This window comes from Pempheris klunzingeri, chromosome 1 (genome assembly GCF_042242105.1).
Source record: "Pempheris klunzingeri isolate RE-2024b chromosome 1, fPemKlu1.hap1, whole genome shotgun sequence".
NCBI lineage: Eukaryota > Metazoa > Chordata > Actinopteri > Acropomatiformes > Pempheridae > Pempheris > Pempheris klunzingeri.
This window is the reverse complement of record NC_092012.1, coordinates 3,226,934-3,251,470: the sequence shown is the minus strand read 5'-3', so window position 1 is coordinate 3,251,470 and position 24,537 is coordinate 3,226,934. Positions and strand designations below refer to the sequence as shown.

Below are 24,537 nucleotides of genomic sequence, written 5' to 3'. Positions count from 1 at the left end.
CTCATGATTTCGCTCGAAGGTTTGGGCGTCTTCATTCACTGGGTTTGTAAGTCCAAGCCTCTTATCTGTGTCTGGACTGAGCTGACGGTTATTCTTATTTAACCTCTTGGTTGTTGCTCAGTCCCTGGAGAGTGAACATGGACATGTGGTGCAGGGTGCTTTCACTTGCATGTTAAGTCCTAAAAGCAGCGTCCTACTAAAGCAAACACACTGCAGATAAACACGGCAGCACTAAATTATTTCTGTTGCCACTAAAGTCATTTTATTTGTCTTTTATTCTGAATATCTGTTGTCATTTTGCATAACAGAACGTAAGATACAACATGTCATCCACTGATAAGGACCCTTGTTAATGTTATTAAAGTGAGCCGATACATAAGAAAGAGTATTTTTTAGTGATCATTATTCTTGAAACAATTTTACTTTGCAGCCCAAGAGACTTATGGGTAATGTAGTTTAGAGATTTTTTTTTTAGACTGACTGCTATTTTAAGGTAGTTTCTGTTTTTGTTAAGAACATTTTATTGTCTTGACAGTATTTACATGATAACAATGAGAATATAAGTAGTTCTGCAAAATATATGAGGAATTATCATAGTTTAAGACCGTTGTTGCCTCTGATTGAGAATCGGTCGGTGCAGTGGGTTAACTGTTGTGAAGTGAGCACTGACAGAGAGAATTCAGATCCCTAACTTTAGTAAAAGTACTAATAACACACTAAAAATACCTTGTTACTTTTTGAATAACAGTCTTGTATTGCAAATGGTACATTGGTGGAGGCTGAGGTGGAGGTGGAGCTCATTGGATGATTATTTTCGCTATTCATCGATTGTTTGGTTGGGTTGTAAAAATTCAGAAAATAGTGAGAACTGAGAGACTGTGCAGCATCACTGTAAGGAAAACTTGCCATTGAGCTGACTTTGTTTTTTTTACACTGAACCAAATGATGAGGGCAAGTTGCTGAATAACGGCACAAAATCCATAAAAATGATCAAAAATATTAAAGGAAAAGCAGCAAATCTTTACATTTGAGAAGCTGAAGCCATGAAATGTTTTTACAGGAAAGATGACGTGAAAAAGATAGTTGCTAATTAATTTTCTGTCAAATTAATGAACAGACTTAAAGCAAGCAGCTTTATTCATTAAAGTTAATTAATAATTAGATAATTGTAGTGGAGTAAGATGTACAACATTTGCCTCTGAGATGTGGAGGAGTAGAAGAAGAACAAGCATCTCAAATCACTTGAGAAAATGTTCTCAGTCATATTCCAACGCTGGAGGTGAATAATCTCCAGTCAACAGGTCAGACAGAGGAAGAGGGCACTGGGCTTTTATCCCGTCATCTGTCAGAAACAGCGTTCGTTAAACGTCTGTAGGATGAAGTCAAATAGCTGCAGTGTGATTGAGTCTCTGGCTGCGTGTAACAGGCCGCAGCCACCGTCCCGTCTGGGCTGGTGAAGGTCATCCCGACTGAGAGGAGGGCTGAACAACGATGGGATTATCCCGGTGCTCCGCCCTGCACACTAACCCAAATCTAACCTGACTCCCTCCCCATGCGCTCAGCACTTTCTCACAGCGACCAGTCACATCATTTCATCCTGCTGCTGCTGCTGCTGCTGCTGTGCAGAGTGTTTCTATTGTACAGCAGCTTTTTACATATTCCAGACGGCTGAGCAGATATTAGGGCCCTTTTTTCTAGAAGGGAAGAAAAGGGAAAGGATGCTTTTAAAGATGAATTTCAGAATTTAAAAGTCTGCGCTGACTGTATTTATCATTACAATAAATTCGGATGAACAATAAGTACAGAAGAAGAAGTAACAACTGATTATCAACAAGTGTCACCATTGTTAAAATAAAACAACCTTAGAATCTTGAGGATTTTCACTACAAATGAGGGAAAACCTGAAATTGCGGTGTGTGTTTTAGATTATTAGAATTGACATATCTGATATCTGAGCTTTTTAAAATGATCATATTGTCTTCACAAATTGTTCTGTAAGAGTTTCAGAGTGCGTTTGTTCCTTTTCATTTGCACAGAAAAAGCTCAAAGCAGAAAACACAAAGACAAACATCCAACAAATACAACAAAGTTCGTGTGAAAAGTAGCAAGAAGAAAATGCTAAATTTGACTTAAAAATCCTACAAAAGCTTGTTGTGCAGCACTTCTGATGTGAGACTTAGAACTTTAAACAAACACTAACAATGAGAAACACACATGAAAAGCCCACAGTCAGACCTAAACACAAGCTGTAGGCTGTAGGACTACATGAGAGAACTGTAAACTCAGCGGAGCAGCAGATTATATGTTTTCTCCTGATTTATTCTAATAAAGTGAACCTCTAAATGTAACGGGAAAGTGTTATTAGCAGTGAAATGATGATGGTGAATTAAAAGTAGAAATTATTTGAAAGCTCACATTTATTTTTCTAACATTTTCTGCCTGCTGCCTTTTCGATCCACTCATAAAAATCCATGGGTGTGTTCATGGTGAAGTTACTAATGCACGCTGGCTTTGTTGATCCCATCACAGACAGACCAGCATCCGGTCCGTGCCACTCCAGTGTTTCTGGGTCATAATGCGGTCATGATAATTTAACTTAGTTGGGATTATGGACGTGGCCTCCTTCTGTGGGTGACCTGTGGACTCAGACTTGGACCAGGTCTGGGTGGGGGTGGGGGCGGGGGGGGTCTTGTAGGTTGGAGGTTGTGAGACGTCAAGCATCAGTGTGCAGTAATCACACCAGGTAATTGTTTAATTTTGCAAATCTGGATTAAACACGAGTATTGGCCAATCCCATTGTACTGTGGGGTTTGTGCAGCGTTGGGGGAAGGGAGGGACAGATGGGACCGACACATAGTCCCTGTTGACCTCCTCCTCCTCCTCCTCCTCACCCCCTCCTCCCCTCACAGACTCTCTCCCTAATCTGACTGGGTAGGAGGATGGGGGAGGGCAGCGGGCATTTGCCACCACCTCTCCCTCTTTTCTGGCAGCACCCAACGCAGCCACAGAGCCAAAGCACGCAGGATATGGGCAAAAAAACAACTTATTCCCCTGCGAGGCTGGACTGTGAGCAGCTGAACCGGCGCTCATGCTGAGGCTCTCGGCTGCAGGGAGCCCAGCCGGACTAGATTTACTGCTAATCCAGCATAAGGAGCGTGCAAGGACAACCTGCTGGACCTTGTGGTTTTACTTTTTATTTTCATTTTCTAACAGGCCTGCTAGAAGTTGTGTTTTGGCCTCTTTGGGGGATGTGAGGATGCCATTTTTGCAGGCTCACTGAGAAAAGCTGCTTGAGTGTTGGAAGCCCATGGCCAAATGTAGAGTTGTGGCGCTTGAGGAAAAGGAGTTTATGGGCACAATGTCGGCCACTCAGGGGATGAACCACAGCGGCGCCTACAACTACTTCCTCAACATGGTGGCCTATCAGGTGAGAGCTGATGAACCGGAGGCAGCGACTGCAGCTGCACTTTTTAGTTTTAGTTTGTTCGGTGCTCCATATTGGTTGTAATCTTATCAGTAGAGGAAATTCATTAATCAAAACGCTTCTGAAATATTGTGAAGATTTTTCTCATGGAGATTTTCGGTGGAAGAAATATTCAGATATTTTACAACAATACTAAAAAATAAAAAACACTCCAGTGCAAAAACATGTCTTACATACATGTCAAGTATTATGAGAAAAAAAAAAACCCCTTTCAGTGTATTAGTACATATTCTATCAGTAGAGCATCATCACTAAAGCACTGACACAACATTTTTGTGTTGTAGCTGTTTAATCTAAAGGTGCAGTCTGTGGTTTGTTTGATGTGGGGGAATGTCAGATAATATTCATAGTTGTGTTTTCAGGAGTGAACGATAAGCTGAGACTAAGAATCGTATTTATATCTACACTGTGTGAAGGTCCCACTTTGATGCAGTAGACTGTGTTACGTCACCATGTTTCCTCAGTAGACAAACATGGGCCTTTTGCATTGTTCCGTTTACGTGGCATTCGCAAATACAACAGTTGAAAGAAGGAGGAAGAAGTGCACCATCATTTTGTGTTGTAAGAAGCTTGAGAATGGTGGAGGATCTTTCTTACTGGCCACTGTAGGTTCTCCTGCACGCTCGGAAAGACAGCTTGGTTGCAACTTGCAGTCTTACCACTATAAGCCAATGAATTCTACACACGGCACCTTTAAACTGCTGCTGGGAAGGCAAATCTCTAACAAACCATTGTATTTTACAAAATGATCACACATTTTCTATGTAGAATCCAAATCTACAAAGTTATTAGCAGCTATAACAGTCAAATAAATGTAGTGGACCAGAACTATTAAGTAAAATAAAGTTGGCGTACTCATACTTAGTCCAGATGTTTCACTATTCTATTGATCACTGGCAGAGATGGATTTACGTCAGAGTGGATTTCACGTTTTAACTTCAAATGAACTGAAGGGGTTGGTCAACACCTGCACTATTCAATTCAGTAATCAATACTGACTTTATTTGATTCTAAGTCATACTGTGACTGAGGGATGGTCAGTCTGGAGATTCACACTGAGCAATTACAAATGAGCGAAGTTATTCAGTGCTGGGGAACTTATTAACTTAACTTGGCTTTATTTGATTGTTAGTTTGGCTTTAAATTCTGAAACCTTTAAATAAGTAGTAGGAAGGGAGAAAAAAACAGAGCCAGTGACAGAAGAAATGGATTTTTAAAAACAGTTGTTCACTTTCTAGCAAACATTACTCAAACACGAGCAAACAAATGCACTCAAACAGTGCGCTTGTTGGGGACTATTTTCAGAGGTGGATTGATCCACACTTGGTGCTGTAGTGAGTTGGGGCAGTGGGACAGTAGGTGTGTGTTCATGGTCACACAGTGCAGTTCAGACAGCAATGGATCCATAACAAACAGAGGATCAAATTCAACCTGTTCTCACCCCCAAAGTGTCAAATACAGCAGCTCGGTCATCATGGCTGCCTCTCCAGCGTAATGTTTTCATGTGCCATCAGAGTCAGGTGATGCAGTACAAACAACAAAGAGAATAAAAAACATATTTTAATTGATGTAACATCTGTAGAACTTTGGTGAGTCCACAAACATAACTTCACTTCTGTAACTATCATAGTAGTTTTGGCACCTAAACGTTCACAATGTTAACCATGTGGGTATTATTGCTACCATGACGTCACCACCTGACTTTGTCCTTCCTTTCCTGCACGTTCAAAACTCTGGAAAAAATGATGTTAGACTGGTACCTGCAGTGTCACAGCTTGAAGCTTAGGGCCACATATCAGGGTCCATCCTGCACTGCTACAGCAGTGGTGTGGGTGTATGGATGGAGATGTCCGTCCTCCACTTTGAGCCCGACTGAAATACTTCAGCAGCTTTTCTCCTGACTGTGGTGATGCTCTGACCTTTCATATATATTTGGCTCAGATACTCATGTTCCCCTCAGGATGATCCACTGCAATCATCAAGTCAGTGTTTTAATTTATCCAATACTTTGGTTTATTGGTTTTCAGCTCTACTTTGTGTTTAGTGCTGATTTCCAAATGTTAGTCGATGAACTAAACTGGCGACCACAGTGAACATTATATCTACTTAACATCAGCATGGTGGCAAAACCACTGTGAGCATGTCAGCATGCTGATGTTAGCATGTAGCTGTGCCACAGAGCCACAAACATGGCCGAAGACTGTTGTCACACTTGTTAGATTCATGGGATTTACTGACAGTATCACACATGCAGAATATCTGCAGCCTCTATCCCCAAAATAAACTAAAACACAAGAATTAGAGAAATCATACCTCTCTCATCCTGTATTTCACCAGTTGTGGCTACAGAGGCCGCTGTGCTGCAAAGGTTTCAGGAAGCATCAGGTGCGAATGAGAACAACAGGTTGTTTCACTTTTTAATAGTAGTCACAGGTCACTTGAATTGATTAACTGATCAAGTAAGCAGTGACTCTCGACATCAGGAGTGTAAAATAGTTTTAATGCTCAATAAAAAACAACCTCATATGCAAACACAACAAAAGATCCTTACAAAGTTGTCACACATAGTACAACATGGTGCAGAGTGTGTTTGGTACATGTCAAAGATTTTAATTTAGAGCAGGCGAAGAGGGAATGATCTGAATAATAAAAACAATAGGAAAAACTGTAGGTGCTAAAAGAGTGACAAGAGCTGCAAAACAAATTATTCCCAAACTGTCTAAGTGATATCAAACAATATTGCTAATATTAAAGATGCCTTTAAAGATAACGTGAGGAAAGACAACATAAAACTTTATTTTATTCTATCAGACGTAAAAACGTAAAAAAAGGTCGATTTCATTTTTGATAATTGTCAATAAAGCTGCAGTTACTTATTGAAAAGTGACCTTTCCTTTAAAGACAAAGTGGCTTTCGCTCCTTTACACCCCTTACACTGGAATTCCTCATTTAAACCCAATTAATCTGCACACTCTCAAAATCGACAGCTAAAACCGTGTAAATTGCACAAAAGCAGAACTGATATTGCATAAAAAGCCACCGCTGTTGAAAGGAGAGATATGGATCACCGCTGCATTAAGCATGAGATTAATGCAGGATTAGCTCCCAGATTAGCTTCTTGAATACTTGGAAAGATGCAGGAGATTCTATAATCATTCACCAGCAAACAACTATGAGTGAGTCCTGTCCTGTGTCTCCGGAAAGACACACACAAGTGACCGGATCATTCCTGATTTAAAAAGGCACTTTGGTGCTTTTTTCCAGACCTGCACGATGCCTGAGCTGAGACTGGATCACTAGGAGCTTTAACATGAAGGAGGCTTATTGATTATTCCTCAGCGCTCCACACACTCCTGTCTATATGACCCAACACTGAAGTATTCAGACTCAATCAAAGTGATTATTCTGTTTAGACCAGATTTGAGCCCCCTCGCTTACTGCAACAACTTCTCTCTGTGACTATTAATCCTGTATTATAACCCTTAAACTAGGCCAGAGGACAGACACGTGCCGAGCCAAGGGCGCTAGGAAAACACCTGGCTGTCTGCGAGACGGCTCAATAAAGGATGCACACGTTCAAAACAGCAGATTTCCCTCCGTTTATTGGTTGGTTTTATTGCAACAAACTGAAGAAGCCTGGCACAGAAACTGGTCGGTTCAGTCTGCAGAAAGTTTATTCTTTTACAAGTTGTTTTCATCGATGTTGCACCAGCAGACGGTGCAAAGCGACTCGACCAGCAAATAAACAGAAAATAAAGGTAAAGTGTCTGCAGTAGAATAATGCGTCCAACAAAATCTTGTGTATTTAATGGTGTTTTTTGTAAGTCCTACTTGGTGAGTGATGTCGGCAGCCTTTCAGTTCAGAAAGTAGGTTATTTTGAGACCCGTGGGGTGTTTTGGGGACGTGTTTGCAAGCAAGAGGACAATCCAGGCACTCCAAATATGAAAATAAATATAAATATAAAAGAAAACAATGAGGAAAGAGATATTGGAAAGCCTTTATTGTAGTGGCTATATTAGTAAAAAGCCAACATGTCCTCACAACGGCTACAAAAAAAAACATGTGGAAGCAAAAATATCTAAAATGGGAAGAAGAGAACAATAAAACTGGAATAAATAGAAGAATGTTTAATAAGTGACAAGTGCTTTCTCCTCTTTGGCAGAATAATGTTCTTCAGACATCATTTCTTCTAAAACTAAAGGGAGGATCCGAGGCACAGCAGTAGCGTGAGCAGTCAAACTGTCCGCTTAATCATGTTTCATCTGTTACAGGATCAAATCATTTTTGAGCTACTGTACATGATTAAAGCTCTATTTTTACTCAGTCCTCCTTCAATGAGAAGATGTTGGATAATCTCGGCATTATCCATCAGATTATTATCGTGCACGTGACGAGCAATAACATCATATCTGGATTCACTGCACAAGTGTTCGCTGCATGCATTCATAAATACAGATGCAGGATGGAGGCAATAGTTCTCAGGCTGCACATTCCCACACTGATTCCCAGATTTTACATCAAATCATTGAGGATTTCACAGAGCTGAGCAGAGAAATACAACCACATTTACACAGCTGACAGCATTCTGTCGACCCTGGTGATGTTTTGGGATGGGAATAATGCCTGTTGTGGCCCCGATAACGCAGACAGAGCGCCAGACTGTGATCTGCAGAGTTCGCTGGAGCATCAGACAGATGTGCGTGCAGGTTTTGCCTCCTTAGATTTAGTTCAGGATCAGCGGCGACGGGCGGCTTACGTCCAGTCGTCCACAGTCCTCATTTATCACAATCAGAACCGGCCAGTTGGACTCATTAGATTAATCTGCCCACGCTGCCAATCAGTCCGTCAGTCCAGCAGGCTGTCTGATGCAGTGACTTCCAAAAGTCTTCAGACAGCTGGAGTTTGAACTCCTGCACTCAGTGCATTCATAAGATTAATCCCATGCTGTTTATAAGGTGTTTGAGTCAAATAGAGGTCAGATATAATTGCATCTCTTAAAATGTCATCAAGAAGATTCTCTTTTAAGGCTTTTTTCAACATAGTTTAATACATTTTCATTGAGAAAAACGTGGATGTCTTAAAAGTTATTACAGTTTCTTTAATATAAAAGTTCCTCTTTGTACTCTTGCACAGAAACACTGGGGTGAACACAGGGTGAATTCGTCTGCCAACCTCCTCCTTTCTTTCCTGATAAAAACTCATTTGTTGTTGTCATTGTTATACTTTGTTATGCTGAATTTAAGAATGCACTTTGACTGCACTGATTCCTTCACACTCAGTATAGACAGGAGGAACAATTACAGCACCAAAACCTCTTTCAGTGTACAGACAGTGTGCGTGTGAGTATTGTATTCAGATAAACTTCTCTCGTCTAAGCTTTAAACATCAAATGTTAGAGAGCAAAACAAAATCAGCATGAGCAACTTTGCTAATTTTGCAAATTTGACTGATTTATGTACGTTTTTGTGCAGGTTTTTGACAGAATCCTGTCAAAATTAGAATCAGAAATACTTGAATATTTCATTATAGCACAAAATTATTGTAACAAAGTCAGCAGCACACAGCTTTGATGATCATTGGATTATAGCTGCTGATTGCTGATTGGAGTTAAAGACACCAACCATTAAAAACAGGCCTAGAAATGACGGAGAAACGACAAATCGAAGGAGGAACAGGAGAGGAGATTTCCCTGAATGGTTTTACTGAGCATGATAGTAACGTGTCTCTGTCCTCGCCTCCTCAGATATGCTGTTGCTGTGGACCGGCTCCCTGCTCGCTCTGCTGTGCCTTCTGTCCTCCGGTCAAATCCTCCACCAGCACGCGGATCATGTACACCCTCTTCCACATCATGAGCTGCGCCGTCTCCTGCCTCATGCTGTCCCGCACCGTCTCTGAGCTCGTCAGGGAAAATGTGAGTGTTGGGTCTTCATCCTCCATGACATCTTCAACTAGTCAAGGAAATCAACTGACCTATGATCATAAAACAACCAATAATCTCCTGCTAGATGACAGAACAATACAAACTTAATGCAGGGAATAAACAGGGAGCAGAAAGTGTTCAGCTCTGCAGTCCTTTAATACTCCAATAGTTTGTGTGCGGAGACACATTTCCCATCTTGTGTGCACCAGATAAACTATGAATTCATAGAATATGAATATTGTTCTTACTTTGTCTCTCTGATGTTCTTTTCTCATTCTCTGCTGTGTCAGAACACCTGTGAGGGTGGACAGCTGTGATGAACCACTGAAAATGAGCTACAACTTCAAAGCTCCATTAAATCAATCAATCAATCAATCTTTATTTATATAGCGGCAATTCATAACAGCGTTATCTCAAGACCAAACTCTTTAATTAAGAGACCCAACGATCCAGGAATTCAAAATTAAGGATTCAAGAATCCCCACGAGCTGCATCAGATATACATTAAACTGCTACTTTCATATTAATGTAACATAACAATACTCAATAACTATTTATAGATTTATATGATAGTTAATTTATAGTAAATTATCATGTGTGCACAGGATAAATAACTGTGTCCCACAAGATAAAGAAATATCATCTTTGACTTGACTTACACAAAGAGGTTAAAAATAAATAAAACAGGTTGGAGGGCAAAGAGCCCATCAGACATGTTAACCAACATGGACCCCGACAGAATCATCTGCACCTGCCTTGTGTTTGCTGACACACATCAAGAGCCAAAGCCACAATAAAAGTCATCTGACCAGATGAAATATATAATATAAACTGCTCAAACTCAAACTGTTGACTTGCATTAGAAGAAAACAACAACAAAACCTCTGCTTGTTAGGAGTGAGGCTTTTTCTAAAAGTTTCAAATTTACTCATAAAGAAGGAAAATCTGTCTTATCATCATGAAGTTGTACCTAAATAGCTCGACACACACACACGGATGCTGTGGTTGATTACATACGGTGTGTGTGTGTGTGCTTCAGGTGCCTTTCTTCAACATGGTGTGTGACCAGGCGCACGGCGGAGGCCACTGTGAGATGCTGGTGGGCTACTCGGCGGTCTACAGAGTCTGCTTTGGCACTTCCTGTTTCTACCTGATGATGGCGATCTTCCTAATAGACGTGAAGTCCAGTCAAGACTTCAGGGCGCTCATTCACAACGGGTCAGTGCTGCAGAGTGTCCCAGAGGATCTGCTCCAATCAATTTAATCATGGATGTGATCACACAGATCAAAAGCTGATATCATCAAATACCACTCAGTTTTTTATTGATCCTGCTGACAAACAGACAGAAAACTTTGGATCTTAATAATCAGCAGCAGTTCTTACACACATTAATCAATCTTCTTGCCCAGAAAAACTCTAAATGAAGCGTGAAAAGGAAAAAACACAATACACAGTTTCTCAGAATTTACACTTAGATTAGACAAAGATCTTTATGTCATTTCCCTGAAGCAGAATATTTAGGGTGGACCTGATCCCGTCCAGAGACGTTACCGCCCTCCTCTTTAAATACTTCACCACAGTGTGTTTTCTCTCACCCGACCTGGTCCACTGCGTTATTTTAAGCTCTTTGTTGTCACACTTTCCATTGCAGTACGGTTGCTTAGAGCGGTGACGTAGCTCGGATTAGGATTTGACAGACTGGATTGCTGGTCCTCCTCTCTGGTATAAACGTACTCACAAGAGCTTCAGGGTCTTTAGCAAAGGCTGCAGCTCTTAGTGGACCTTAGGGGGGTCAGGGAGTGACCCAGTGCCTTACTGAAACCTGCATGTCCCCTTAAAGACCAGACATGGTCACGTGATTAAAGATTTAATCTGTAATTCTGTGGTTACAGAACTTCTGCTGTGTTCGTACATCTCACTGACGAACTCTACCTGTGGATGAATAATACACATTTATGTGCCTTTCAGTTGATGGTTAGTTAGTTCTGCATTTTAGAGTCGTGTCAAACAATTTTTTAAATAGTAGAAATGAGTTGAGTTTTTGAAGTTTCAAAGTTCTGCTGTCAGTTTTTTTAATATTATACAGAAATTAATTATGCCTGAGAGCATTAAAAAATAGATTAATGCTATTTTGCACCCATAAAGGTGTAGTATGTGGAAAAAAATATATTTTATGTTTAATGTACCATCTTATATTTGCTTCTGACTTATTATCTTTACCCAAACCAAAATGTAACCACGTAGTTTTGGTGCCAAAACCAAACCAAACATTTATTATCATCATTGTTATTAATTTACTGGAATACAGTGATTATCACATTACTGATTCTACACTGAAAACCAAACCAAAAAAAAAAGGCTTTAAAAAAGACAACATGATTTGTAGTAAATGGCCAAAAATGTGCAAAACAAAATAATAGAACATGTTCTTATTCTGTTATTCAGAGTTATGTGAATGGAACACACAAGCAGAACATAAAGAAATAGTGAAAACTTAACAGGAGAAGATGATAAATTAATTCATCTGTGTCGTCTCCCTTCGTGTCGACCTGCAGCTTCTGGTTCCTGAAGTTCATCACGCTGCTCGGGATGTGCACCGCTGCCTTCTTCATCCCAACAGAGTCTTTCCTGCATGGTGAGAAACTGTTTTCTGTCCCACACAGGGAGTGAAAGTGATGATGATGATGATGAAGTGTTAGTGCACCTCCGTGTGCCTCCTGCTGGAGGGCAGCAGAGACCTGCTCCTGAAAACACTTTGACTCATTGCTCTGAATTATTGGACCATAAATCTCTGCAGCTTGATTTCACTTTGTTTGGAAACAATAAATCTGATGGTGACACGCGCCTGATATCAGAGCTGGTTTGTGATTTAAAGCTCGCTGTTTTCTCACTTTCCTGAAATAAATCAAACTGTGTGGATCACGCTTCTTCTTCTTCTTCTTCTTCTTCTTCTTCTTCTCTCTCTTTCTCTCAGCTTGGCATTATGTTGGTGTGGTGGGAGGATTTGCCTTCATCCTCATCCAACTCATCCTCATCACAGCTTTTGCCCACACCTGGAACAAGAACTGGTGAGTGAGAGGGTTATATAAATAAAATACTATATCACTGGATATGCCGTTTTTTATATTACGATAGTGATTCCGATCAATGCATTAAACATTTGTGAGACTAGATAGTAAGTGCACACACTTGGTCTGGAGCTGTTTGTCCTGGATGAACTGGAACGGCGACTGTGAGCCAGACGTTATCACCCAACATCAGTGTCTGACCTCTCTAATGCTCTTGTGGCTGAATGGGAGCAAATCCCTGCAGCAGGGCTTCAACATCTGGTGGGAAGCCAGAGAGCAGAAGAGTGGAGGCAGATTAATGCTCATAGCTGCGGAGTGGCATGCTTTATGGCCACATGTGGGTGCATGGATATGTTTAGGTGTCCGCAAACTTTTGGCCGTATTGGCTGGTGTACCTGCTCACAACGATCCAAGATAAATCTCAAAGGGGTCCGACTTTATTCTCCCACTTTTTCCTGTGTGAGTTAAGACTTTTCAGCTCTTTAAGTTATTAAAATAGCCTAAATAGCCTAAAAAGCCTTTATTTCAAGGAGTCAGAAGCCAAAAAGGTTGAAAATCACTGGTTTAAAACAACTGCAGATAATATAGAAACTGTATGTGCTCCAATGAAAAGTGCATTAAGGACATTCAGAGGCTGATAGTTGTCAGAAAGGCCAGTCAGTCATGACTGTTTATCTTTAATGATATTTATGTGAATGCACAGAGATACTATAACTCAGTATCAGGCTGAGGATCACAGTGATGAATGGAGGCAGATGCTTCACATGAGTGTCAAAACATATTGATTTGTAATGTGAACCTGGCAGAGAGCTGTGGGAGTCTGAAGTTTGAGGAGAGGAGAAATGTGTCAGAGGAGGGAAAGATGCTTTAACATGTATCAAATATAATATGAAATAAAAGATGTCCTTCGTGGAATTAGAAAATGATCCTTCTTCTTAGACTGAATAAACCGCCCGTTTGTGTCTGACTGCCGACCTTGCCACTCTGTTATTCTTCTGTCCTCTTGTTCCACGCCATTTATTTTCTGTAGGTTTGAAACATTCACTAATAACTCAAGTAAGGACGCACAAAGACTCGTTGTAGCACATCTCAAACTCAAAGGGGCTCAGTAAAGATGTTTTTAATGCCTGGAAACCTTGTGTATTGGTGCACGGGTGTATTTTGTGGTGCTGTGATGATTGTTATGATTTGTGTCGCATTGTGACATTTAAATGGACAAAATTCATCAAAAACATTCTAAAATAAATATCATACACTGTCATATTAAGGCAAGCAATGCCAGAAAAACAGTGGAAGAACATAACATAAGAATGTGTCGTCTCAAAGCAGAGCTGGAGTCTGGAGCTGACCACAGGACGGTGATAATATGTTATTTAAGGCGCCTCGCAGCATTCAAACACATACAGACTGCAGCCTGGTTCACATCTGGAGAAGAGAGGCTCTCTTCTACGCTGGTGATGATAGATTCATCTTCTGTCCTGCAGAGCTGTGCAAATCATCCAGGCTGATTCAGCCACATCTGCCCTATCCGTCCCAACATCTGGAGCTCTGTCTCTGTTTTCATTTGTCTAGTTTGTGGCTTAGTTTTTGTTTTTTTGTTTGCTTAGTTGTGGTTTTTTCTTATTCTTATTTCTAACATCTTAATTCACTTCAGTCAGAGAACATTAACTCATTTATAGAAAACTGTCAGATTTGACAGAAATGTTTTCTCCCAAAGACGACGAGGATGCTGACGTGAGAACTAATTCCCAGTACATGCATATTAAATCTGGGGGGCTGCTGAGAAAAACACCAATTATTATTTACCTCAATCCTCATGTGTTGATCCTCAATTCAAATGTTTTTGTTATTTCTTCTGACCAACAGCCAAAAGTCCCAAAATATTCAGTGTGAGATTATATGTGTCAAAGAAAATATAAAACCTGACATTTGACAAATATTGTCTGCCAACCAACAAATCAATTAACCCACAAATCATTCAGCACCATGTTTTATTGAGCACATAAGGGACGCTGCAGCAGCCACCATGAGTCTGAGGGTTTCAGCACAGTCAGCAGTCAGTTACACGGATATGGGTGGATGTTCCTATAACCAGCTGGTGGTCATGAATGAGCCGCTGATGGTGAAGCATGAATGGCACTGCTGACGCCCGTCCTCTGTCACAGCTCATGCTATGTGCAGCTTGTTCCTGCTGTTGGCCGCTTTGCTCTCACTGCGTTGTTTGTTTGTTTGTTTCTCTAAATCTGTTTGTGTGTTATTTGCTTACTTGTTGATGTTTCCTTTCCTCTGTGTCCTCTCTGCCATGTCCTCATTCATTAAGCCAGACTGACAGCCAGCTTGTCCCAGATGTTATTTGCTGTGTCCAGCTGTTGCTGCTGCTCTTGCGCGCCGTCAGTCTCTGTCAGCCACCTCTGAACTGCGCTGTGACATGGCAGAGTTGTAGTTACAACAACTAAGAGGATTTATTCATTTTGGACTATTTCCAAGGCAAACACACAGCTAGAAATCCTCTTATTCTGTTAACAGTGACAGGGAAGACGCAGAGACGAGGGGACGTGTCTACAAGTGAGCAAATGTAAAGACAAGCAAACAGGCAAACAGTTGTAAAGGGAATAACCTGGCTGTCCCTCTCTTCCACACCCAAAAGAAAGAGTTATTCAAGTTTTTTATCCAGCTGAAATGTCCAGAGATGTCTCCTCACCTCATGTGTATCACAATCCAGCAGTTGTAGCCACCAAAAGTGCAATATTTCTATAATTATCTCCTCTAGTTTCTGGACTTTGGAGCTGCCTTTTAGCTGCCATAGTGTGCACTCTTTACTGCATCTGTTGGGATCATTGTCAGTGTGAAACCTGGAACAACAGCTGGTCTTTTTTTTGTCGTTTTTTGCAATTAAAATGTGTTGGATTTGGAAACTTTGGGTTTTGATGACTACTAGTGTACCCCAGACTACACCAGTTTTCATTCTCATTTCATCATTTTTACACAAACACAAACGTATGCCATCAGAATAGTTTAAAAGATGCTTTAATCACACAAAAACATTCAATACATAGTCGCTCAAGATGCAATTGGGCTGCATGGATTGTCATTTTGGAATGAAAGACTATTAAGGCAGATTTCTTTCTGTGCAATCATCAAATCTTGGTTTCTTGACTTTGTGCAGGTTGTTGTGAAGTCCAACGTTACTGTAACTCTGAGACTCCTGCTGTGACACATGCAGCTGAAATCCTTCCTGTGTCCTGTGTGTCGCTCTCAGGTTGACCGGAGCAGCAGAGAACAAGCGATGGTACCTGGCGGTGATGTGCGCCACGCTCTTCTTCTACACCATCGCCACCATGGCCTTCACCTTCATGTACAAGTACTACACACACCCCATCGCCTGCCACTTCAACAAGGCCCTGCTGTGGATCAACCTGGGGCTCTGCGGCCTCATGTCCTTCATTGCCGTCACACCGTGCGTGAAGCAGAGTGAGTCGATCTGTCATCAGCTGTGGAATAACACTTAGTCCACCTGCAGCTATGCAAACATCCCCCTGTTGAAACCAGTGCTGCTGCAGATAATAATAATTAGATGTGAGCGAATATTTTCTATTTATTCGTATAAAAACTAAGCTGCAGTCCTGATGTGTCTGCACACGTCTGTGCTTTATGATTGAAGCCCACAGCTGCTCACAGTGGTGGATGAGGGACACGCTTCATGGTACTCTGCACTGGTCAATTTTGAGATTTTGGGCTATTTTTCTTCCATAATTTCAGATGTGTGGAAATAAAACAGCCAAAATGCACATTTCATCACATTTTATCCCTAAAAACATTAACAAAATTAGCTTTTTTATGGCTTTTTTGGGGTGATTAAAATAAAGATATCCAAAATAATAATAATTTGTCAACAAAATGAAACAAGGATTAAATGTTAAGGCAAATTATAAAATGTGTAACTTTATTATTATTATTATTATTATTATCATCAGTCACACACTTCTATTTATCAAATAAAAAAGAAAGATAGGAAAAATCAGCCTTGTTTCAGCTTAATGATGCAATTAATTTGACACATTATGCAAATTTGAGCTCCTGAGGTCGTCTTGACCTCTGAAACTGCAGCTGAGGAAACACTCAGCACCAGGTCCATTTAGCAGCTGCTCCAGAGCTTTTAAACACGTCACATGGTCTCCGTCAGTTGTTGCAGAATTTTGAAAAGATCATGTGAAGAGTTTTAGACGGTTTTCTCGTCCTGTAGAGGAGCATTAGTGAATCTGAATACATACAAATAGCCCAAATTGTTCATCAGGTTTCAAAAATGTCTCCAAATCTAATTATTCATTGAAGTTTGTGGTTTTCATTTTGTACCAATATACAATAAAAATGACACACAAAATCTTTATCTTGATTTTTTTATTTTAAAATCTAGCTCTGACAAGAACCTTTTATTGTCACCATAAGGTGTTACACATCTTATAACTTAATACTAATATTAGGTTACTTTTACCTAAATCAGTGGATCTATGAAGTGTGTGAATGTCTTGTGGTTATTACTATATATATATATATATATACTGTGACTCTGACTCTCTCTCTCTCTCTCTGCGTCCCTGCAGAACAGCCTCGGTCAGGACTCCTTCAGGCCTCCATCATCAGCTGTTACGTCATGTACCTCACTTTCTCGGCGTTGTCCAGCCGCCCGCCGGAGAAAGGTAAGCTAACTAACTAGACACAGAGCAGGAGCACAGTGACACGAACGCTGTGTCTCTGTCCAGTGTCAAAGAAACATCTGACATGAGCACACTTTTGGGGAATTTTCAAGGTTATGCTCTATGCCGATTAAAAGAGAAACATATGGGACAGGAAATGAGAAGAAGATTTCATACATCCACTTCACTTACAATCCTGTTTGTGCTGTAATGTTGTCATTAATAGCACCTTTTTGACTGTAAGTGAAGTGGACATCACAAGTTAGTGACAAACCCACATCCCCAAACAAGAGACAGATAAAGATTGCACCAAGCCAGTGAACACAGTGGAGCATTTAGCAGCTACAGTATCTAATACTTTCTCAGGAGTTGGTGGAGACCAAAACAGAGCTAAACAACCATTGATTTATTGACTATAAACGTGACTTATTTGCGAGTCTTGCAAGATTTATATCCATTGTTTCATCGTGCACATTGTTTAACCTTTAGCCCTGAACATAACCATAACCATTAACCAAATCTGACTGCTAATCTAGATTTAATATGACAACAATGATAACAGCAACCATTTACTGTCAGCTTGAACATTACGGATGAAAATCTGTATTAAGACTTGTAAAAAAAAAAAATATCTGAATCTCCTCTTTATTTTCACCGCAAGATAAAAGCCTCTTATTGTGAAATAGAAAGTGTTTAGTTGTACGTCATCATCCTGTCTGCTTAGACTTAATACAGAAGAGTCCACACACACACACACACACACACACACACACACACTTGTATAGTAAAATCCTCCATAATTTGCCTTTACTTCTCTCATAATGACTCACCTGTTGGCTCCAGGTAAGACAAAGAGCCTCCACATGACTGAGACATTAGTGCAGAGGCCCCCGTCTTATCCGGGGTTTACATCTTAATGGCACGCATGCAAATATAGACACACACACACACACACACACACACACACACACACACACACACACACACACACACACACACACACATACATACGCACACAGATAATCTGGGATGAGATGTGCTCTGACATGCTGCCTGCTGGGCTGGTGGCCTGTGGTGAGGGCAGACTGAGGGATATTTGTTTCACATTCCTCATGGATCCATTGACAACATAATAACACAGGAATACAACCTGGCAGCGTCATTACATATGTCCTCTTATGTCCTCCTTCCGTTGAACTGATGAAGTGCAATACAGCGTTTAGATCTGCTCACGGCGTAAAGAGGGATGCATTGCTGCTGCGGAAAGGTCCGATTAAAACACAAGAGGTTGAAAGAAAAACACAAAACTGCTGCTTTTTAGCTGTTTATTATATATTATATAAGTGCTCCTTCAATGCTGTTTGATTGTGTATTTCTTTTATGTAGATTGTGTTGGACTGGGCAGGTATTTCCACCTGCAACTAAGGCAGAAAATGTTTCTGAGATGGAAAAAAAGAAACTGTAAAGTTAAATTTGGTCACAGTAAATGGACCAAAATGTGAATGCAGCTGGCTGATTTGCTCATAGGCCAAAATAATAGTAAGTAAAAGCCCCTTCTGATTCTGGGAAATGGAGGAAGTCACAGAGAAGTCCAAGAATATAAAAGGAGTCGTCTGTGTCTGAATGAAGATTTTAGAGATCTGATGTTTTTTTATGTTTTCTAAGTGACAATCAATGTTTTTTTTTTCATTCGAATGTCAAACACTCGTCCCATTTGGACCTGCAAAGTGTCTCAAAGAAGTTTGTTGGTTTCCTCTTTGGTAAAGAATGTAGAAAAGCTTGATATCAGCCAGTTAAAATGCATTACAATGAGAACACACTGAGTATACCGAGCAGGTTGTGAAGCTCCTCTGAGGCTCAGAGATGGATTCCTGCTGAAGAGGTTTCCTTTTGAATGAACTCCCATTAGACCCTCTGAACATTTGGCTTCACTGTTCGTCTGAAACGTTTGTGACTTGTTCCTTCGTGGAGGATGGCAGCACGTGGCAGGTTTGACCAACAGTGGTTAAAATTACAGCTGGAACAATCACAGAAATATGAATATGAATCATTTTGTCCTTTTTCAAGTAAAAAATACCAACATTTCGATGGTTCTGGCTTCACAACTGTGAGAATTTGGTGCTTTTCTTTGTGTTACATTATAGTAAATTGAATCTCTTTGGATTTTGGACTATTGTCGCACTAAGTAAATTGAAGACATCACATTGAACTCCAGGAAATTGTGGTTTGGTTTCCAATATTCTAAAGACCAAATGATTTATCAATTCATTCATTAGCAGTTTAATCAAGAATACAGTCTAATTGCAGGCTTGATTACTATCAGTTTAAATGATGAAACTATTGTTGGAATCCATTGCAAACTAAGTAAATCTGCTAAAATGATTAACTTTTATGAGCTCTGTAGTCCACACACACACCTTTTCAGTGGAGTATTCCTTTAATTATTTAACCGTTCCTTTAATCCCATGGCGGAGCTATTAAATCATATCTTGTTATTTAAGACTATTCTGGCACTTCTCCTGATTTCCTTTTGTGTTTAACATGCTGTTCTGCTCGAAGAGTCGGTCCCTGCATGTGTGAATGTACAGTAGAGTACAGAGTGTGTACAGTAGGTGTGTGTCAGAGTCCTGCGGCAGTGCAGGACATTGTAGCAACTTGTTGGGAAAATATGCACTCTGAGTGTGTTATAAAAACACCTTTTCACCACAGACTGTGAACCGCACACAAAGACACACACACACACACACACACACACACACACACACTCACAGACACACACACTTGTAACCTAACACTCTCCTGTGGTGTAATATTTAATTTCCACCTACTGTTGCTGAGTTTTCCTTTCCCAGCTGCTTTAATTCAGGGGTTAGGCACCTGTCATGGTAACATCTCCAGGTGTGTGTGTGTGTGTGTGTGTGTGTGTGTGTGTGTGTGTGTGTGTGTGTGTGTGTTAGACAAAGAGATCCATCCTCATCCTCGTTACTATCCTCTTAGGTCTTTGTTTGCCCAGTCTGTCCCCGGAAGGCTTATTCTGCTCTATGACCTCACCAAGACAAACACACACACACGCGCACACACACACACACACACACACACACACACACACACACACACACTGGGAGAAAGAATTAGTCTGAAGTTCAAGTGAAAAGGACAACTCAAAGCGAAGGATATGTTCTCTCTCCCTTAACGACTCTTGACCCGAGTGTGTGTGTGTGTGTGCCTGTGTGTGTGTGTGTGTGTGTGTGTGTGTGTGTGTGTGTGTGTGTGTATAATATAATCTGAGTCCTGTAATTAGCCGGTGTTTTCACTGAGCTCAGGTTCCTTTTTCCCCCACAACACACAAACACAAAACTTCTCTCAGGAATCCACAGCCAGAAACGACCCTGTGGAGGTTGGGCTGTGTGTGTGTGTGTGTGTGTGTGTGTGTGTGTGTGTGTGTGTGTGTGTGCTTGTGCACACGCACATGCATGTGTGAGTGCAGCATACAGTACATATTTGCGAGTGCTCAGTGTTCTCCTCAGAGAGTGTCCAGAGGGTGAGTCCTCAGGAGAGAGTCCCAGAGGGGAACATGCAGCTGAGACCCTCTTTTACAAGAAAGAAAGGAATTTCCCAGGAAATGAAACGAAGGAGAAAGAATGAAGAAAGTGACACAACACTTGACCTTCACGTGGCACCTTTTCTCCGTGGAGCCGACATGAAAGAGCAAAAAGTTCACTGTCAAAAAAAGAAATGTAGAGAACCAGCTCAGACTGTGTGTGGAAAACATGGAGCAAGACTAATGCCAGAAGAGCATGATGTGCCGCTCTTATACGGCCCCCCAGCAGTCAAAATGTCCAAATCCAACTTGTTCTTCTCTACTATTGCTGTCTAGTAATACAGGTTATACCATACTACTATACTACCACACAAAATACAGCTAGTGTTGATGTATTTTACACCCAAAGCTTTGGTTGTTTATCTTTAAATTCAGTGTGACGGCTACAGAATATAATCTGTAGTTTAAATTAGAGAAACAGGGTTTGGTTTGGCATTATACCTTTTTAAAAAAAAAAAAACCACATATCACATTAATAAAAAATATCAGAAGCAACTATAACATGAAACATTTAACATCATTATAATGTTTGTACATGGATTCATCGTCACTTTCATCTCAGTCTCACCTGCACATTTACTCCGTCTTGTGCCAAATCATTATAAAAATACAATAAATCACTGATTAACTTTAAAGATCCTGAGCTGCAAAACTGTTTCCATTATTTGTTTTTGCTTAGACATGGACATTTATACCTAAAACTAAACATTTTCATGGGGAAAACATAGAACAGCGACACAATATGATGCCTCAGAGTCATGTGGAGAGTGTTTTTTGTTTGTTTTGTAAGAACTAACTGACTGTTACTTTGATGAGTCCTAACCTGCCGTGCTCTTCTCTGTGCCAGTGGTGTATCAGGGCATGAACATGACCGTCTGCTACCCCAGTGTGGGACGAGATGGCATCCAGAATGAAGGCAACGCTGTGGCTATAATTGGAGCTGCCATCATGTACTGCTGTGTCCTGTTTGCATGGTGAGTAGACGCTTTATCTGAGAGTTATTACGTATTAAAATCACCTAAAAACAAGTACATAGTTACTTTTGGAGGAATAATGTTTGGGATAAATGTGTTTTTCTCCGCAGTAATGAAGCTTCCTACCTGGCAGAGGTGTTCGGTCCGTTCTGGATGATCAAAGTTTACCGCTACGAGTTCCAGAAAGCCACCTGCTGCTTCTGCTGCCCCGAGGAAGAGGAAGGTTTGTACTGATGCAGTCTTTACATCAATGAACAACTCATTCATTAATATAAAGATGGATGCGAGCAAAGCAGAAGGTCCAGGATCAGAAAAGTTCTGCATAAATAGTTCTATTTTGAGAAAAATCAGTTTGCTTTGTGGCAAAAACCATGAAGTTTAGTTTCCAGGTGTTATGTTCCTGAGAAGATCCAGAGGATTAGAGGAGGAAGTATGGAGTTTATTATCAATAACTCAAAAAATCAGCTGCTTACACACACACACACACTAAAGTGATGCTAAATAGCACTGAAAGTAGTTCTGTGGATTGTAATCATAGGAGAACCTCTTGGTGCTACGTAGCACCTTTGTAGAATGAAAAACTTTCCCCAACTTAACTCAACTAAGCTAAAGAACCAGCAGAGAACCTCTAAATAACCATTTAGGGGCCTAACAGGTTCTTTTAAGACACTGATGCTACGTAGCACCTCCACCACCCCAAAGAGCCGCTGAAGAGCCTCCATACTAAAGATACGACTGAAACATCAACTCTGTTTCCACTTCCATTGTTCCAAGTTTTCAGACTCACATTAACTTACTTGATTTGCAAAGACTGGTGCTGGATCTTATCCATCGGCACTTCAAACAGGCGGGACCAGGAGAAACTGTGACTGACTGGACAAAAACATGCACCGACTGACGAAAGTGTCTAACGGTCACTGTTTGAATTATTAAGATGGACAGAATGAATTCAGCACATTTGTAAGGCCTCGAGGATACACACCATGACTTTTGGTACGAAACATTACAAGTAAATTTAGCTTTTTACAAGAAAACTCCACGGGGGAACACAACTTTCTTATTTTTGAATACAACTCAGACACAAAAATTGAAAAATTGGTTGCTGCATCTGTAACATTCTTTGCAAAAAGAAAAAAAAACCCTGACATTTATCAGAGATTTCTTTGAGTCAGCATCTTGTAGCCATTAGAGCAACTGCAGCGTTTATGGGTAAAAAAAAGGTCTTTGTAGTTTGGGAACAGCGAATGTTTACATGAACGCAGCACCCTCAACAAGCCTTTACTGTATATTCAGACCAAAGACCATTTCAAACAAGCCGACACATTTAAAACAGGATTTTAAATAATGGACGGGCAGGTCTTCTAAATATAAGTCAGCTTCAGTCACTGCAGCATGTAGGTGCTTCACAATCACTTCCTGGAGTCTGGAGTTTGCTGCAGGTGTGATGGGAGACGTTTCTCACTTTCTGTCTGTTTTTCCAGTCGAAGAAGAGTTCGCGATTGACGACGAGAACAAAGGCTGTCAGAAAGTGATTCACAACGAGACCCAGCGAGTGGCTTACAGCTACTTCTTCTTCCACTTTGTCTTCTTCTTGGCCTCGCTGTACGTCATGATGACCCTCACCAACTGGTTCAGGTGAGTCAATCACACAGACTTTGGTTTGTGACGAGCTCATAGCTGAGTAAAGATTGAATGTTTTTACGGTAAAGTATAAAGTGACGGTGACAGTTTATGGTTCAAATATAAAGAGAACGCTTCATTTTGATGTGTTTGCTGTAACTTTGGTAACTGCTAACTCAGTTTCTGTTGTGTGTTTTAATAGCTTACTGAAAATTATTATTCCATGAACACATTAGGGTGTAAATTGGATTATGCCACCTAACATTTTCATTATTTATGGCAAAAATAAAATAATATTAACACTGGAGAGGGTGATGCTCTTTGACAGTACTGATGCACAATGTTCAGCAGCTGCAGTTTGAGTTAGACTGTTTCGTCCTCCTCCAGCTATGAGTCAGCAGTGTTGGAGACCACGTTCACCCACGGCAGCTGGTCTACCTTCTGGGTGAAGATGTCGTCCTGCTGGGCCTGTGTCATCCTCTACCTCTGGCTGCTGCTGGGCCCTCTGTGCAGCTGCCAGTCTGAATCCAGACCCCGGCGCTCACGCATCAAACGCCGCGCTGCGTCCTCTCGTCACGTCACCGTCAGCGTCTGACACTCTCTGTGAGGGGGCCGGGCGGGAGGGAGGCCGGCAGAGGTCAGGTGACTCTGAGCTTCCCAGCGGTGCTCCGCCGGAGGGGATTATAAGGAATGGAGACCGCAGGGGTCAGGGGTCATGGACTCACAGCACTGTGAGAATAACCAATCACAGGGCTCAACGCTCAGCTCCCTGTTCATATGTGAAGAACTGGATAAAACTCTGATGTCACTGGTTAGACACCATGAAATAAAACCACTAACTGGGATTGGACTGTGGTTTGGAAACACACTTACAGTATGACTTGCCAAAGGGATCAAAAAGGGTGAACTCTCACTCTGGATAATGTGGGAATTCAGTAAGTAGGTATAAAGATAAACATTTATGAATTTTTACTCTTTAATTTTAGTATCATTTAAATCTTTGGCTGTATTTAGACTTTTAAATTTTATAACAGAGCAGTTTTAGGTATTTGCTGTATATATTGCTACAGAGGCACACATCCCAATTATGTTTTATATTCTGATAAAAGAAATCCCTGCACATCCTCTGATCTTATACAGGCAGCCGTTGGTTTTGATCATGAACAAATCTTTT

General features: G+C 40.8%; 1 protein-coding gene across 1 annotated transcript; it reads left to right on the top strand.

The window, feature by feature from the left end:
* Window positions 1-3,307: 3,307 nt before the first annotated feature.
* serinc4 (serine incorporator 4) lies at window positions 3,308-23,958 on the top strand. The gene is made up of 11 exons (XM_070834895.1): window positions 3,308-3,427; window positions 9,229-9,396; window positions 10,445-10,623; window positions 11,962-12,041; window positions 12,381-12,474; window positions 15,734-15,945; window positions 17,076-17,171; window positions 21,617-21,743; window positions 21,854-21,966; window positions 23,225-23,378; window positions 23,751-23,958. Exons 1-11 carry the CDS (start codon window positions 3,308-3,310, stop codon window positions 23,956-23,958), a joined length of 1,551 nt encoding a protein of 516 aa, XP_070690996.1.
* The last annotated feature ends 579 nt before the right edge of the window (window positions 23,959-24,537 follow it).

Bases quoted from the DNA above. Each gene is read 5' to 3' on its own strand.
- serinc4 (XM_070834895.1), top strand. From the start codon at position 3,308: ATGGCCAAATGTAGAGTTGTGGCGCTTGAGGAAAAGGAGTTTATGGGC. The intron at 10,624-11,961 runs GTCAGTGCTGCA...GTCGACCTGCAG, and splicing joins AGGGCGCTCATTCACAACGG to CTTCTGGTTCCTGAAGTTCA. The intron at 12,475-15,733 runs GTGAGTGAGAGG...TGTCGCTCTCAG, and splicing joins CACACCTGGAACAAGAACTG to GTTGACCGGAGCAGCAGAGA.